This window comes from Lathamus discolor, chromosome 5, assembly GCF_037157495.1.
Source record: "Lathamus discolor isolate bLatDis1 chromosome 5, bLatDis1.hap1, whole genome shotgun sequence".
Lineage (NCBI taxonomy): Eukaryota > Metazoa > Chordata > Aves > Psittaciformes > Psittacidae > Lathamus > Lathamus discolor.
In genome coordinates, this window is record NC_088888.1 from 124,653,361 (window position 1) to 124,670,971 (window position 17,611).

At 51.0% G+C, this 17,611-nt stretch overlaps 1 protein-coding gene across 7 annotated transcripts in view; it reads right to left on the reverse strand.

Annotated features, from left to right (window-relative positions):
• Nucleotides 1-9,657, reverse strand: part of ANAPC1 (anaphase promoting complex subunit 1) — a 35,504-nt gene extending 25,847 nt beyond the window's left edge. For 2 of the 7 annotated variants that reach the window (XM_065682545.1, XM_065682542.1), the window contains exons 1-15: nucleotides 9,329-9,655; nucleotides 9,075-9,236; nucleotides 8,460-8,511; nucleotides 8,177-8,286; nucleotides 7,410-7,492; nucleotides 5,903-5,976; nucleotides 5,484-5,629; nucleotides 4,386-4,606; nucleotides 3,562-3,771; nucleotides 2,884-2,979; nucleotides 2,341-2,431; nucleotides 2,158-2,223; nucleotides 989-1,126; nucleotides 521-661; nucleotides 101-161 (exon numbers count right to left, since the gene is read on the reverse strand). In XM_065682545.1, the coding sequence (XP_065538617.1) occupies nucleotides 101-161; nucleotides 521-661; nucleotides 989-1,126; nucleotides 2,158-2,223; nucleotides 2,341-2,431; nucleotides 2,884-2,979; nucleotides 3,562-3,771; nucleotides 4,386-4,606; nucleotides 5,484-5,629; nucleotides 5,903-5,976; nucleotides 7,410-7,492; nucleotides 8,177-8,286; nucleotides 8,460-8,511; nucleotides 9,075-9,236; nucleotides 9,329-9,541 (1,864 nt within the window). In that variant the 5' untranslated portion in view covers nucleotides 9,542-9,655. Of the gene's footprint in view, nucleotides 1-100; nucleotides 162-520; nucleotides 662-988; nucleotides 1,127-2,157; nucleotides 2,224-2,340; nucleotides 2,432-2,883; nucleotides 2,980-3,561; nucleotides 3,772-4,385; nucleotides 4,607-5,483; nucleotides 5,633-5,902; nucleotides 5,977-7,409; nucleotides 7,493-8,176; nucleotides 8,287-8,459; nucleotides 8,512-9,074; nucleotides 9,237-9,328 lie in introns of all 7 variants that reach the window. The other 5 variants (XM_065682543.1, XM_065682541.1, XM_065682546.1 and 2 more) reach the window with 4 other exon arrangements.
• Between the last annotated feature and the right edge of the window lie 7,954 nt (nucleotides 9,658-17,611).

Consider the following 17,611-nt stretch of genomic DNA (forward strand, 5'->3'; position numbering starts at 1 on the left):
ATAAGTTAGTAAGAGCCTGGGATATGTGGTACAGTCCAGGCTACGCAGAAACTACTTCAAAATTAGGGAACATGTTTCATGTGGTGGATCTGAATCATACCCAGTTCTGAAGTGGCAATTTCAGGAATGGCAATCCGGACCATTGTGTTATTGCTGAGCTCCTGAAGAGATAAAACAGGTAAGAGTCAAGTCATGAAACATATAAAGTAAAGCTAGGGTCCTTCTCTATCAACTCAGAAATCCTTTATGTATGAAGCATATTCCTAATTCCTGGCTGTTTGCTACACTGGAGACCTGTAACCTCAGGTGTTAGTGCCCTGAAACACTTGAAACAGATCTTGAGCTGAATCCCTTGAAGAAAGAGTATCCTACAGAGAGAAAGAAGGGGAGCCACCGATTCAGGTGTGATATTTTGCTGTTGGTCAGGACCTGCAAAGTCTCACTGTGCAATAGAAGTAAATGTGACCCTCACTTTGCTTTGCTAATAAAGTCCTGACTCCAGTTACAGGGTAATACCTACTAAAGTCACTCTGTTGTGGACGGGATCCCTCAGAGCATGAATGAAAGTCCCAAGCTGCTGGAAAGTACAGTCTTCAACATAAGTGGAGTCGTGAAGCTTGGAGGAATCCCTTAGTTCTGGAACTGGTGACAGAAGCACACCCTGAAAAGGGGTAAATCATGGCTTAGAGCTGCTGAAATAAGAGGACCTGAGCAAAGGAGAGCTAAAATTGACATTTTTAATGGACTAGTGTTTTGAAAACAACTACAAAGCTTTCCCATCTTTGCCTCAGAGGTTCTGTAGAAGTCATAAATAAGTAGATAAGGAAGCACTAAACAGATCTTCTTTAAATGCTATTTATTCAAGGGTTTTACAGAAGAAAAACTAGAAGATTTCACTCCAAAGATGCCTTGAAAGTTAAAAATCAACCCACCATTTGAAGCTGTTCCAACTAAACCCTTTTAAAGGCAGGCCTTCCTTTCTCCTTACCTCTTCCAGGGGCCCCAGATGCTTATTCAAAGGCTTGGATGGAGTGCTGACACTATCCAAGGGAGTGCTTGGCCGAGGCATTTGGTTGGACATTGTCAGTGATGGTGCAGGCAGCCCAGGAATAAAAACCTTCCCGACCTTTTGTGAACAAAAGACAGGAAAGCACATGGTTGGGTTTCATGCCTGTGCTTCCATAGGTTGCTTACATATACAGACATGATCAGATTTAACATGTTAAAGGAAAAGCATGAAGAAAGTGCTTAAAGTCTCTGAAGAGAAGATTAATGACTTCTTCATGTAATTATTTTCTTTAGATGATGACATGGTGAAAAACCTACCATATATGATCAGTATTGTACATTATTACTACAAGTCTACTCCCACTAGAAGAAGTTCTAGCAGGGCTGCCCTGAGAAAGCTGAGTATACCCTTTTTTTATATGCATACATATACATATATATATATATATGCCATTACACACCTGCACACCAATGTGTGTGCACACACAGGTACAAACTGCAGTGTCCAAGGTTCTGCATACACGAGCTCAGTGCATCTCTACAGAGTTTAAGAAGAAGCTTTCATTATTTTGGATGAATCATGTCCATCTGACATGACAGGAGATAAAATATGAATCATACAATCATATGAAACATAGAATAGTGTGGGTTGGAAAGGACCTTAAGATCATCTAGTTCCAACCCCCTGCCATGGGCAGGGACACCTCACACTAAACCATGTCACCCAAGGCTCTGTCCAACCTGGCCTTGAACACCGCCAGGGATGGAGCATTCACAGCTTCCCTGGGCAACCCATTCCAGACTCAAAGCCTTATATTTAACAGAACAAAGCAAAGGCAAGCCAAGTACCTTCCTTGCACCAAGTAACAACAGCCCTTGGTAAAGCAAAACAATTTGACATCTAAAGGTATGTGAGATGCTACAGAAGTTTGAAAATATTTTGTTCAGGAACAACTCTTATTTTCCATATTCTTTATTTTTTCCTGTCTTTGAAAGCATTTTCTTACCTCAGTACTTCACTATCACTGAAAACAAGCTCAAGAGATTGACTGTACCATAGGGTATGATGCACACAGGATCCCTGTGGACAGCCCAGCTTGTAACCAAAGCTTCAAACATCTATTTTGGGATAGAAAGCCAGTTACTTACCCGAACCACTCCAGAATAAAGCACCAGATTCCCACTGCCATCCAGAACCAGTAGCGTATCGATGCCCTGTGAGAATCAAGCAGCATGTTCAGCTTCTTGTATGCAAGTAGGAAGACAACAGCAGGATGATAAGTGACAAAGCAGATGCTCCACCTCTCATAGTCCCCAGGGAGAGGTACGTACCTCCACTGGAGCTGCATCCTTTGCTTGAATACTGGTAACAGAACCAAAGATCAGCTGCGACTTATCGTTGCTCTCTTGAAATTTTACACACCTAGAGGTTTGAGAAACAACAGGAAACATGAAAGGACTGTCCTAGCTGTTGTTACAGAGCGAAGACAGAGGACTACAGCAGTACTGCATGGTGCAGTTACTTTTATTGTGGTACACCTGGTTCCTTCCTCCTTCCTTTGCTTGTTTTGCCCTGCTAGTCAAGTTCCTTCTACTCTGCAAGCCTAATTAAAACCCCCAATGTACTTCGAAAGGGTAAAGATGAGGATAAACAAGAACACCATTCAAGTATCAGTGAATGTTCTCTTGCAACTTCAGTTTTACTTAAATAGCCCAAACCATCAATGCACCACAGTTAAGAACATGTTATACAAGAGCAAGTGATGTATCACATGCTGCCACAACAGATTCCACTAGCTGGAGGAATTGGTATGGCAAAACCAAGGTGGTAATATCTAGAGTGCTCCTCTCTGTCCCAAAGACTGGGATGCTCACCGCAGCTGGAGCTGGGATTCCACTAAAAAGCACAAGAACTTCTGCCCACAAAGGTCAGTGGTAATGAACACTTTTGATGCTTGGGAATTCTTCTCCCTGTAAGAGAGACATAGTGATCAGCACATGGTTTGGTCTGCTGGGAAAATGTTCATGAAGGGAAACACAGTGTCACACTAGCCTTCAGTCTGGAGTGCATCAGCTGACAGAATGCACCAGTTTCAATCATTACTCCTGAAACTGATTTCCTAGCACTCCAGTCTTCACATTCCCCACTTTTTGGCACACAGAGAATTCTCTTTTGCTTTGTTCTCCTGTTCAGTCGCAGGGTTTATGCTGTGTTTTGCCCCTTTTGACGGTAACAGAGAAAGAGTTACTCTCCCTAGATCAGAAATACCCAAACCAATGACCAGGTTAGAACCTACTTTGCTTTACAGATCTCTTGAAACCATTCCCATGTTCAGAGAGCCATGAATAACACAAGAAATAAAAGCATTCCAAGTGTCCAATCCTCTTTGGAAGGGAGCTAAGCATTTAGTAAGCATCATTTAGAAAGGAATTAGGAAGTACAAGTCCATGAATCTCCTTCAAGGTGGCAGACTAAGCTGTCATTTTATTCCACCCCATCCCCTCCCGCAATGGAACTCCAGAACTTCCCACATCCCGGCACAAGCACCTAACCTCATGTTTGTGACTGTTTCTGTCCACAGATGATCTATACACAGCTCAGGAACAATTGGTTCTGTCTCTGGTACAAGGAAGGAATCACTGGAGGTGCTGTTGGGTGAATGGGTAATGCTGTGCCTCCTCGGTGACTGAGCACTACTGGAGAAGTTGAACCTCTGCACTCCTGAGAAAGAATGAACTCCCAGAGCAGGGGAATGAGAGCGGCTGCAGGCAAAGACACAAGACACTGCTGAGAAGTGCATTTCAAAAGCAGGTACAGAACCCCAGGGAGCTCATACACTGGTAGAGGCTTTAAAACCAAACCCAAACCAATAGCTAGCTCAGTATCAGTTTCCTTTAGCAACAGAGCCCAGCATAAGAAAACAATTCTCTAAGTAAGTTCCAGTCATCTCTGTCAGAATCCAGTGAGGAGATTTCAAAAGTAAGAAACCCAACATTTTAAGCTGTGTGGTCCACTTTATCTGACATCTCTGCCAATCTCTTCTCTCTCAATGTGCCTTTCTTTGGAAAGGCTAACTGAAAACACCCCTGGGACTCCCACAACCTGCAGACAGGTCTCAACTCCACTACATACTGGCTGTGTATTGACACAACAGCCTCTTTGGCTCTGGCATACCAATTATGGTCCAATACTATAGGGATAATAGCACACCAAATGCCACAAGAGCATTCCAAGAGGGCTTTCAAGTGCTGTAACAGAAGAGGCACCTGCACTTTAGACTTGTAACAGTAGAGGAAGACAAACAGTACTACCAGATGTCTATCCCATTGCTCATATTCTTTGCCATCATCTGCTATGTGTTGTGTTCAGTGCCCACCTCAAAGCAGCCATGTTGGAGATGGATGGTGAACGGGACTGCATGCCGGGTGATGACACTGATCTGCTCTGGCTGTGGATGGAGGAGTAGTTCTGGAAAGGGGAGCCCACAGGAGAGTCTCCTTTGGAGAAGCTTCTGAGATGAGCAGTCAAAGAGCTGCTGGTGGCCATGTGCTGTGGTGTGCCCAGCTGCTCCGAGAACTTCAGCACCATGTTCTGCTCCTGGGGAAGAAAACAGAGCTGTGTGTGCATGAACAGCACATGGGATAGAACAGCCAGGAAGGTGCTCAAATAGGTTGTTTTGTCTGCTGGGTGTGAATGATTTATGCCTTAGGTGCTCAGCCTATGAAGTTATTCCTACCAACCATGCTCTCTCACCTACAAAGAAACTACTCCAATGGTTTTCATGGCACTAAGTTGTTTGTTACTTTCCTTACAGAACTCAACAGTTGAGTCCAATCCTGGGCTCTGAGGGCTGGAGCAGCGCTGCTCTGGAGCCAGGCTGAGAGAGCTGGGCTGGGGCAGCTGGAGAAGAGAAGGCTCCTGAAGGGGAGACCTGAGAGCAGCTCCAGTGCCTGAAGGGGCTGCAGGAAACCTGAAGAGGGGCTTGGGACAAGGGCCTGGAGGGACAGGCCAAGGGGAATGGCTTGAACCTGCCCGAGGGGAGACTGAGCTGAGCTCTTAGGCAGAAGCTCTTCCCTGTGAGGGTGCTGAGGCGCTGGCACAGGGTGCCCAGAGAAGCTGTGGCTGCCCCATCCCTGGCTGTGTTCAAGGCCAGGTTGGACACAGGGGCTTGGAGCAAGCTGCTCCAGTGGAAGGGGTCCCTGCCTGTGGCAGGGGCTGGAACTAGATGAGCTTTAAGGTCCCTTCTAACCCAAACCACTCTGGGACTCTCCCTGTGCTCTCCCTGGCTGTTGTCCAGAAAAATACATGAAAGACACAATTAAAAAAAATAAGCTAAACACACACACCAACAAGTATCACTTATAAATAAAATAAACCCCAAACACCAGGCACTTGTAACATGCGCACAGCCATAAGGGCAAGTAAACACACATAGTTCTTCCTATAATGACACTTGGCAAGCAGTAAGTTGTACCTCTGGCTTCACTCTCCGAAGAGCCCAAACAGTGTGTAAACTCTGCACAGTATCATAGGTCATCATAATGGAAGGCTCAGTGTTAAGGAACACGATCCTCATGGTGTAATCAGCAACGTACTGCACTCTGGCAGAGCCAAACACGCCTGCTAAAGAAGAGATTACGGCACAAGGATCACTTCTACAGCAGTGTTATCCATTACAGGGTTAGCATCTTTCACATCCTCTCTCTTCCACAATCTGGGATTTTTCCCTGAGCATTGTCCCTGTTCATGAAGCAGGTAAAACACCCACTTCTGCATTCTTTAAAGTGCCATTATCTGCATGTTTTGTAATGCAGACAAAGCCCAAGTGGCACATGGAGCATTTGATACCATACTGATGGACTCCAAACAATACAGCTAAAGACATAAACTTACCCCCAGACTTACAGACAAGGGGTGTTATCTCATCCAAGGGGTGTAGCATGCTGAACATCGTAGGCAAAGGTTCTCTAGAAAGAAACCAAACAGAGCACGTTCAAATGGGGCCTATAGGGATGCTGGGGAGGGACTCTTCGTCAGGGACTGTAGTGACAGGACAAGGGGTAATGGGTTAAAACTTAAACAGGGGAAGTTTAGATTGGATCTAAGGAGGAAATTCTTTCCTGTGAGGGGGGTGAGGCACTGGAATGGGTTGCCCAGGGAGGTTGCGAATGCTCCATCCCTGGCAGTGTTCACGGCCAGGTTGGACAAGGCCTTGGGTGCCATGGTTTAGTGTGAGGTGTCCCTGCCCATGGCAAGGGGTTGGAACTGGATGATCTTGAGGTCCTTTCCAACCCTAACTATTCTATGATTCTAAACCCAAATGCTAACAAGCAGAACTGTTCTCTCCTGTAGCTGGTGCTATGATCCCAAACCAGATCCTGAGACCTTAACAAATCAGAGCGCGAGATCTAACAGCAGAGACAGATATCCCATGCACAGAAGCTTGTTGGATTGACAGAGTCGAGCCGAAGGCTGGTGTACACAACAGGGTGATTGGGTCTTGTTTTGCATCTCAGAGCGCTTGAGAATGCCCCCACCTGGTGGCCACAAGACAGACTTTGGCTGGTCTGAGTGAACAGAGCTGGCATCACCTGAGCTGGCAGGAGGAATAGGAAGACAAGAAAGCCCTTAACCCAGAGTCAGTTTAGGAGTTTAGGTTCCACAGCTCCCAGACAGGCAGCCAGCCATCATCTGTACATGATGGATACAGATCATCTGTACCCATCACAGAGCAGCAGTCAAGCCACCCATCTGCAGTGACAGTAGCAAAAGGAAGAATTAGCACCAAAGGCTGGCTTGAGTAGGGTCAGTTATGCTATTTGTACCCTCTTGATCGTTTTCAGGACCTCTCTTTCTAATCCCAACTCTTCCGAGGATTAGAGAATCACGCTTGGAATGGACACAAAGCCCAAAAGAGAGCAAGCAGCTGTATTAAAGCCGCTCATCAGTGCGCCATCCAGCTCCTTCCTCTGCTGCTCAGCTGTATGCCCAGCCAGAGAGCACAGGGTCCAGGATCCTCTCCAAATAGGCAAGAGAATGTTCCATAGATTTAAAGCATTCTGAGAAGCAGCAGAAAGTGTCTCAATGACAATTCCCCAGTGAATCTCCCAGTTGTCCATCACAGCCTGGAGCCAATTCCCAGGACAAACCTTAAAGAAATCAGGCTGGTAATATGCATATCATGGCTCCTATTCCCAGCATCACCGCTTCCAACTAGTCCTTAACTCAGTACCAGAAGAACATCACAGATTGTCAGTACTCAGTCCTTTCCTATTAATACCTCAGGTTTCACCTGCCCCCATCGCAACCACATGGATCCTTTCATTCCTGCTCTTCAGCTCCTGTTCTCCTGCACTGGATTAGCAAAGAGCCTATAACAAAACTACGAACTGCGTCATACCTGGGGGGACTTGGAGGAACTTCATGTGAGGAACTGCTGCGCTCAAACAACAAACCATACTTTGTTGGCCAGACATTTGCAACCTAAGAAAAGCAACGGAGTTATAACCAAATAAAAGCATCACATACTTACTGTACTGATTGCATTTCATGTTTGAGTATCTCATCATAGCAAAATAAGACGTTTTAAGCATTTTCATTTGAGAAGAGTAAATGGGAGCAGGCTCTCAAACTACAAAGCAGTCATAGCCATACTTTCCCAGCCATGGAGTGAAGAATTTTGAAGTTCAGCCTGGAGAAGGCTCCTTATGGGGAGACCTGAGAGCAGCTCCAGTGCCTAAAGGGGCTGCAGGGAACCTGGAGAGGGGCTTGGGACAAGGGCCTGGAGGGACAGGCCAAGGGGAATGGCTTGAACCTGCCCGAGGGGAGACTGAGCTGAGCTCTTAGGCAGAAGCTCTTCCCTGTGAGGGTGCTGAGGCGCTGGCACAGGGGGCCCAGAGAAGCTGTGGCTGCCCCATCCCTGGCAGTGCTCAAGGCCAGGTTGGACACAGGGGCTTGGAGCAAGCTGCTCCAGTGGAAGGGGTCCCTGCCCATGGCAGGGGTTGGGGCTGGAGGAGCTTTGAGGTCTCTTCAACCCAAACCAGGCTGGGGGTTCTGTGAATTCAGACAGCCGGAACCAGGTGCCCTTCACACACCTCCCCACCCCATCACAGCGCACAAACAGATGAGAAGCCCATGGGTGGGCCAACAGAAAAGGACAGCACTCACCTGGAAAGGCAAAGCAGCAATGTAATCCTTTCCCTCTATGCTATGCACATTTATACAGGAATTCTGCAATATGCAGATACATTTCTCTACTATTTCACCACTGCCTGAAACTGGAGGGGAAAAGAGAACAAATTACAGTGAAGTTGCTATTTCTTAAGGCTCTCCCCATATACAAGAAGTAGATGTGGGGCAGTTTTAGCACAAGCCTTGATAAACAAGCACATTGAGCCAAGGAAGCTGAGCTCAAAGCATCTGTTGCCATCACTATAAGCAGGAAACTCACCATCAGCTTTGTCAGTTTTCTGCTGGGGAACAGTGAAGTCGCACCACAAGGCCTAGAACCAAACGCAGCATTATGAAGACAGGCTGAGGAAGTTGGGGCTGTTCAGCCTGGAGAAGAGAAGGCTGCGTGGGGACCTCATAGCAGCCTTCCAGTACCTGAAGGGGGCCTGTAGGGATGCTGGGGAGGGACTCTTCATCAGGGACTGTAGTGACAGGACAAGGGGTAACGGGTTAAAACTTAGGGGAAGTTTAGATTGGATCTAAGGAGGAAATTCTTTCCTGTGAGGGTGCTGAGGCACTGGAATGGGTTGCCCAGGGAGGTTGTGAGTGCTCCATCCCTGGCAGTGTTCAAGGCCAGGTTGGATGAAGCCTTGGGTGGGATGGTTTAGTGTGAGGTGTCCCTGCCCATGGCAGGGGGTTGGAACTGGATGATCTTGAGGTCCTTTCTAACCCTGACTATTCTATGATTCTATTACTGTTCATAGAGAATGAGCTGATGGGCACGGCCTCACCATCCCCAAACACCCCCCCCTCAGAACGCTGCCCAAACCCATCCAGCGAGTGTTTGCCAGCTGATGCTCCTCCACTCAACCACCACCTTTCCTCGGTTCCCTACCTGCAGAACGGGGCTGTCAACGGTGAAAGCCTTATAAACGGTGGACGCTTGGGTTTTGCTTCCTTTGCTCCAAATAACCATGTTGCTGGCCACGTACAGCTCTTCATCGTAGTCCACCTCTCCCCCGACGTCGCTGGCGCCCTTCCTCAGCTGCCAGCCCTCCTGGAAAACACGCGGCTGTCAGGAACACGCGCAGGACGCGCCGCGACCACCGCGCCCCGCTCCCGGCTCGGCTCGGAGCCGCGGCCCCGTACCCGCTGCCGCTCGTGGATCGTCACCTCCCGCAGGGAGCCCACCAGGCCGGCGGCCCCGTCGGAGGAGCAGAGCTCGGAAGCGGGCTGCAGCCGCCGCAGCTGGAGGGTGAGGGCGCTGGGGTGGCGCCGGCAGTGCTCGCGGCCCCGGGGGGCGAACTCCTGCAGGTCGCCGGCCGCAATCATCGTCGCCCTCTCGTCAGAGTGGTCCGACATGGGGGCCCGATATCCTCATTATTTCCGGGCCGGACGCGCACTGCACACCCCCCGCCGCGCCGGGCTCCGGCCGCCGGCCCGCCCGGGGCCCCGCGGGCAGCGGCAGCGCGGCTGAGGCGAGCGCGGTGCCGGCGGCAGCGGCGCCTCCTCCTCACACGGGCGCGGCCATCTTGTCGCTCCCGCCCTGCCCCGCGGGCCGCGCGGGGGACGCCGGGAGGGAAATGGCGGCGGGTGGAGGGGAACCCCTCACAGTGGTCCCGTGCGGGCTGAGGGGAATCCTGCTGGCAGCGGGTGTTAGCCATGGTGTAACCACATCGCTGTTAGCAAACAGAGCCCCTGGCGTGTAGTGCAGCCCTGCGGCAGTCACCTCGGACACCCACCCCATTCCCACCTCCCGTGGCAACTTTCCTCATGGATTTAGACTTTGGCCTGCAGGAGAGAAGGCTCAGGGGGGACCTGATGGCTCCCTACAAGTGCCTGACAGGAGGATGGAGCCAGGAGGGGCTGGGCTCTGCTCCCAAGGAACAAGGGATGGGACAAGAGGAACCGGCCTCAAGCTGCCCCAGGGCAGGTTTAGATGGAGCTGAGGAACAATTCCTGCCCCAGAGGGTGCTCAGGCATTGGAACAGGCTGCCCAGGGCAGGGCTGCAGGCACCGGCCCTGCAAGGGTTCACAGCCCGTGGAGACGAGGCCTCAGTGCCATGGGGCAGGGGTGGCCTTGGCAGTGCTGGGAATGGTTGGACCGGATGAGCTCAAAATCTTTCCCAACCTCACTGGTTCTATGACTTCTCTCACCCCTCAGGAACCAAACTGTCACTCTGCGCCTTCTCTTCTAACTGCAGTCAGCAAACAACCAAATAACTGTCCTTTAAATCTGAGGCTTGTGATAACCTCCCTTCCCCTTACAGCCAGGGCTCTATTTTATATATATATATATATATGAAATATATATATTTCATATATATATATATATATATGATAGCTTGAGGAAGTTGGGGCTGTTCAGCCTGGAGAAGAGAAGGCTGTGTGGAGACCTCAGAGCAGCCTTCCAGTACCTGAAGGGGGCCTATAGGGTTGCTGGGGAGGGACTCTTCATCAGGGACTGCAGTGACAGGACAAGGGGTAACGGGTTAAACTGAAACAGGGGCAGTTTAGATCGGATCTAAGGAGGAAATTCTTTCCTGTGAGGGTGGTGAGGCACTGGAATGGGTTGCCCAGGGAGGCTGTGAGTGCTCCATCCCTGGCAGTGTTCAAGGCCAGGTTGGATGAAGCCTTGGGTGGGATGGTTTAGTGTGAGGTGTCCCTGCCCATGGCAGGGGGGTTGGAACTGGATGATCTTGAGGTCCTTTCCAACCCTGACTACTCTATGATTCTATGATTCTATATTAACAGCTTCTACCCTCATGCTTCAATATCTTTTTGTTTTAAGGCATAAAAGTGAACACAGCACGGAGTTAAGCTACATGTACATCTTGAGCATTATGTGTGAGCAGTTTCCAAAAGCAGGCATGGACAACAGAAGGAAACAGACAATGCAATATACATTAGAATGTTCATGGGGCTGGCTGTCCCTCTGCAGTCACCGACCCCCTTCAGATGCTTGTGGGGTATGGAATAATAGAATCCCAGCCTGCTTAGGGTTGAAGGGACCTTAAAGCTCCTCCAGCCCCAACCCCTGCCACGGGCAGGGACCCCTTCCACTGGAGCAGCTTGCTCCAAGCCCCTGTGTCCAACCTGGCCTTGAGCACTGCCAGGGATGGGGCAGCCACAGCTTCTCTGGGCACCCTGTGCCAGCGCCTCAGCACCCACACAGGGCAGAGCTTCTGCCTCAGAGCTCAGGTCAGTCTCCCCTGTTTCAGTCTGAACTCATCACCCCTTGTCCTATCACTACAGTCCCTGATGAAGAACCTAACTCAGAACTGGGCTCCAGTGACTTGCATCAGCTAAAACCCAGCCCCTGTGTTCAGTGCCTGAGGTGCCTGTTCTGTCCTGAGTGGAGAGGTTGTCCCGTCCACCATCACCTTGGATAGGTGCAGGGACATCTGGCCACGCTTGGAAAGCCAGAGTCTGGAGCTGCCAAAACCTTTTCAGCTGGATCCCTGGCTGCCAGCACTGGGGGTCAGGCAGCGAGCCCGGTCTTTCTGGTGACAGCCAGCATGGCTTCACTAAGGGAAATCCTGCCTGACCAATTTGGTGGCCTTCTATGATGGGGCTACGGAACTGATGGACACGGGTAAAGCAGTTGATGTCATCTACCTGGACTTGTGCAAAGCGTTTGACACTGTCCCACACGACATCCTTCTCTCTAAATTGGAGAGACATCAATTTGATGGATGGACCACTCGGTGGATAAAGAACTGGCTGGATGGCCGCACACAAGGAGTTGTGGTCAATGGCTCCATGTCCGGCTGGAGACCAGTAACGAGTGGTGTCCCTCAGGGATCGGTGTTGGGACCGGTCTTGTTTAACATCTTCATCGCTGACATGGACAGTGGGATTGAGTGCGCCCTCAGCAAGTTTGCCGATGACAGCAAGCTGTGTGGTTCGGTTGATATGCTGGAGGGAAGGGATGGGATCCAGAGGGACCTTGACACGCTTGTGAGGTGGGCTGATGCCAACCTTATGAAGTTCAACCACGACAAGTGCAAGGTCCTACACCTGGGTCGGAGCAATCCCAGGCACAGCTACAGGTTGGGCAGAGAAGAGGTTCAGAGCGGCCCTGCAGAGAAGGGCTTGGGGGTGCTGGTCGATGAGAAAATGAACATGAGCCGGCTGCAGTGTGCGCTCGCAGCCCAGAAACCAACCGGATCCTGGGCTGCATCAAAAGGAGCGTGACCAGCAGGGCGAAGGAGGTGATCCTGCCCCTCTGCTCTGCTCTTGTGAGACCTCACCTGGAGCATTGTGTGCAGTTCTGGTGTCCTCAACATAAAAAGGACATGGAACTGCTGGAACAAGTCCAGAGGAGGCCACGAGGATGATCAGGGGCTGGAGCACCTCCCGTATGAAGACAGGCTGAGGAAGTTGGGGCTGTTCAGCCTGGAGAAGAGAAGCTGCGTGGGGACCTCAGAGCAGCCTTCCAGTATCTGAAGGGGGCCTATAGGGATGCTGGGGAGGGACTCTTCATCAGGGACTGTAGTGACAGGACAAGGGGTGATGGGTTCAGACTGAAACAGGGGAAGTTTAGATTGGATCTAAGGAGGAAATTCTTTCCTGTCAGGGTGGTGAGGCACTGGAATGGGTTGCCCAGGGAGGTTGTGAATGCTCCATCCCTGTCAGTGTTCAAGACCAGGTTGGATGAAGCCTTGGGTGGGATGGTTTAGTGTGAGGTGTCCCTGCCCATGGCAGGGGGTTGGAACTGGATGATCTTGAGGTCCTTTCCAACCCTGACTATTCTATGATTCTATGATTCTGGTGAGAACACAGATTCTGCCACCAGAATGATGCATTCAGGTGCGTTTGTGTATAGTCAGATGTCACTTGTGTAATCGGGACGTTTGGGTTCTGTCCTGCCTTGATTGGGATGTCCCAGCACAATGTGCTCTGCTGCCAGGATCTGCTGGGACAATCAGGCTATTTTTACCCTTTCCAGCACAAGTTTCAGCGATGAGCTCAGCGCCGTGCTGTTCCTTGCCCACCTCACAGGCACTGCAGTGTGCCCCACGCGATGTGTCACCAGCAGGCACGCTCCTGCAGCCTTCCCAGCCATTCCTGCACCATGCCTTCCTTCACCTCTCACCTTTAGAACTGCTCACCTACAAGAGGGTGTTGCTGCCCACAGGTCACAGCCAGTTTCTAGCTTGCAGCTTTGTGCAGCAGCGTCCTTTCTCCTTCTGTATCCGTGCAGCATATCAGAAAATGCCTTTTTTCCCCCTTTTTCCTTAATTAGCACAGTGGTGGGAAGCACAAAGGAGCCTGTGTTTGCCTGACAGGCCATAATAACCTGTATGAAGCACCCCGATGGGAACTGAAAGGGTTCTGCATGCAGACAGGAGGGATTTAGTTTCAAGCTCTGGATTTCACGTGAGCAATCAAAGGAGGGGGGAGAAGCTGTGGAGGAATTGGAAACACGTTGGAAAGCACGGTTCCAGCGTGTGGCCTGGGGAATCCTTGGTTCCAGTCACTACGGTTTCTTAGAGCACTATGGTTTCTTAGAAAGGAGAAGCAGCCTGCTGGGGAATGCCAGGTTGAGGAGAAGCAAGAACTCACCAGGCTGCTCCGAAATCATATTGCAGCATCTGGTGGGGAGACAGCTGGAGAAAACGGGAGCCTGCGTCTTTAAATGCAGCCGGGGACCATGTTTCCCTATGGAGCCACATGGGGGTACGTCCACAAATAAGACTGTGAAATACAGTTTTGTGGGTAAGGAAGAATGTGCAGGGCTCAAAGGAGGAAGGTTCCACCAGTGTCCAACCTTTGCAGATGGCTTTTTGCTTTTGCAGACTCATTTACAGAGCAGGAGGAATTGTCCCAGGGAGAAAGAGCTGAGCCAAGGACAGCCTGCTGAGAGACCTCGCGTGTACCATGTGCCCCACGAAAGCAGCACCAGAGAAAAGGCGTTTTAGTAGCACCGCAAAAGGTTTGGTTTCCTCTGCAAACTGTTTGTGAGCTGTATACTGTGCCTGGGGTATAATACTGCACACAACGGCTAAAGACGTGGTGCCAGGAAGAGTTTGGTATTTAAAAGAACAGGAGCCCCTGCAAACAACTACAGACACAGAAAGGAAACAGAAATAAAGGAAAGAATAGCAAAATGAAAACAAAAATACAGAAATAGCAGAAGGGGGAAAAGTCCCAGCAGAAGGCAGCCCAAAGCGCGATTGCTGAGGGCCGTTTCTGCTAAATGGGCCCGTTTCACAAGTGTCACGTTGCCTCCAGCGCCTGGGGAAGAAATGGGGTCAGTGCTCTGAAGTGAAACTGCAAAACCACCGAGGGTCAAGGCCAGGCTCTAGCCTGGCCCTGCAGCACTCAGGGTGCCTCTGAGAGCACCTACAACCCTGGGAGCTGCTAACAGGAAGCTGGGAATACCTGTGGAGCTGCTCATGCTCTCAGAGAAGGATTGTAACTTCTCATCCGGGCAGGAGAAGTTGATAAAGACAGGCATCTCTGCACTCATGAGCAGGACTCTGCATGCATATGTGTACAGCATGGAAACATGGACTTGGAGGGCAGTGGCTCTTCGGTTGGATGATGCTGTGGGTGATGGATCTGATAACCTTTGTGCTGCAGAGGCAGGGCCTGAAAGCAGGGCTCAGGGACAGCTTGTAGCCATGCACTTACCTGCACTCTGCTCTGCCCTCCTCCTTTGGAGAGGTAGAAGCTCCCTCCAACGTGGCCTCTGGAGAGCCATGAGCATGACTGGTTTAGCTGGTTTGGGGTCAGATCCCTGAGCTCAGACAGAGGAGACAGACAGCTTTGTCCTGCATTAAAGATTCTCCCTTTGTGTCAGTCCCTCCGTAGACACCAGTTGCCTTTGTCCCCCTCCCACCTCCCCAGGAGAGCTGAGGGTATCTCTAGGGCCAAATGCTGACTGATGCCCAGCCCCAGCAGCGAGAACAGGGGATAGTAGTTGGGGAGATGCTGTGAGTCTGGCCACATGTGTACTTTGGGACTGAAAACCAAAAGCAGTTTGTGTGGAGACCCTCCAGCAACTGTTGGGTTTGGGTTTGGAGGAATGGAAATACGTGATTTGCTTGGATGCAGGCTGTTAAGGCTTCTCCCAAGCCTGTATTCCATATGCTGTTGGAAAGAGACCGAGGTGGAAGCTGCATGTCACCAACCAAGAGCAGCTGAAGTGGTCAGAGTGTCTCCTGCCAGCTGCTTCCAGACCTTGCCAGCTGCTTCCAGACCTTTCCTATCATAACCCTCATCCGAGAGTTTCTCCTGTGTTCTCCTCCCCTTGCTTCTTGGTGCACCAACCTCTTCCTCATGTCGAGCTGTGCTCAAATGAACTGCAACAAACCCTATGGAGCTGGAGACTGGTGTACACCAGCATCGAGCAGAAACCAACCTGCTGTGAAGAAATGACCCAAATCAGGGGATTTTAGAGAGCTGCTGAAATCCTCTTTACATGCCCCTGTGTTCTCATTGTTCTTTCTTCTCTTTCGTAGAAATGGCTCCTTCCTCCTCAGCCCGTGTTAGTGGGCCGATTACATGACACTCATCCAGTGTGGGGCTGTTTCCACTCTGCAGCCCACAGAGTCCAAAGGCTTTTCCATTGCTTTGTTCCCAAAAATCGCCAAGCCAGCAGCAGCAGGGAATGGAGCCAGATGAAAAGTGCACCCCTGTGGTGAAAGCTGACCACAAATGACAGGCTCCCATCAACAGCCTGTCTGGAAAGGCAGAGGGGCAAATGCCTCTCCCTGGTCCCCTCCTACTCCCTGCGTGACGCTGGATGCGTGGGGAGCGTGCCTAAACTGCGGAGGCAATGCCACACTGCATGGAGGGCACTGGATCTCAGACCCACAGGGGATGCTCGGTCTGACTGCAGCAGCTTTAATCCCTTTCTTCTCCTTCCCCTCAGCGTGGCCCCTGCGACACAAGCCCTCCCTCCACTGCTGATCACTTCAAGATGGGAGAAGTTGGTCTGGAGCAAAAGGGGCGGAAATTCAACCTCTGTCACTGAGGGTATGCAGTGAATGAGCAGCTCTGGGTTGGAGGCTGGAGAGGTTTGTTCTTTTTGCATTGAACTTCAGGCTTTTCTAAATCCCAAACTGGAAAATGTTTCAGACTGGATTTTCATTGAATCCCAGCCTGGTTTGGGTTGGAAGGGACCTTAAAGCTCATCCAGCTCCAACCCCTGCCACGGGCAGGGACCCCTTCCACTGGAGCAGCTTGCTCCAAGCCCCTGTGTCCAACCTGGCCTTGAGCACTGCCAGGGATGGGGCATTTTGTCCTGTTTGCTTTCTGACAGCCTGAGAAGTGCCCTCCCCAGTGCCCATAAACCATCCCCAGAAGTGAGCAGCTCCAGCAGAGCTCTGCTCAGCCCCAGCTCTGTTTCCATGGTGTGCTGGTGCTTACCTAGTGCCAACCAAACAACATTTACATCTCCTTCCCTAACTTGAAGACTGCAGCAGGCTGCTGGAAGGAAACATGTGCCATAGCTACAAAGAGCCTTGCAGGGAGCAAAGGGCTGCAGCAGAGAAATACACTGAGTAGCAGCAAGTCAGGCTGAAGGCTCCGCAGATCCCATCCCTTTTCTGTCATGGCTGGTGGCATCCACATGGAATGGTCTCAAACCTCTTTAGGCATGGGCAGTGCTCAGGTCAGTTTCTGAATACCCCGAAACTCCCTCATTTCCTATTTCCACACCATTGGGAAATGAATTCTGTTTCACTCCTTGCACTGGTGTTGGTTTCACGCACACATTGGTTTCACTTGGGTCTTCCTCCTTTACTCGGGGTGGCTTGGCTATGTCCCTGTCCCCTCTTGTGCTGCTGTTCTGGCCCAGAGAAACCAGAAAGAACCAAAGAATCACAGAATCAGCCAGGTTGGAAAAGCCCTTTGGGCTCATCCAGTCCAACCGCTCCCAGCACTGCCCAGGCCACCCCTGCCCCATGGCACTGAGGCCTCGTCTCCACAAGCTGTGAACCCTTGCAGGGCCGGTGCCTGCAGCCCTGCCCTGGGCAGCCTGTTCCAATGCCTGAGCACCCTCTGGGGCAGGAATTGTTCCTCAGCTCCATCTAAACCTGCCCTGCTGCAGCTTGAGGCCGGTTCCTCTTGTCCCATCCCTTGTTCCTTGGGAGCAGAGCCCAGCCCCTCCTGGCTCCATCCTCCTGTCAGGCACTTGTAGGGAGCCATCAGGTCCCCCCTGAGCCTTCTCTTCTCCATCTGAACCCCCCAGGTCCCTCAGCCGGCCCTGATCTAGGCCAGGATGCTGGGGGCTTCCCGGCTGCCTGGGCACAAGCTGCTCACGTTCAGCTCCATCACTCAGCACCCCCAGCTCCTGCTCATGGGCAGTTTCCAGCCACTCTTCCCCAAGCCTGGCGCGTTGCAGGGGGTTGCCGCGGCCCAAGCGCAGGAGCCAGCTCTGAGCATGGTTGAATCTGATGCAACCGCTCACAGCCCCCGGAT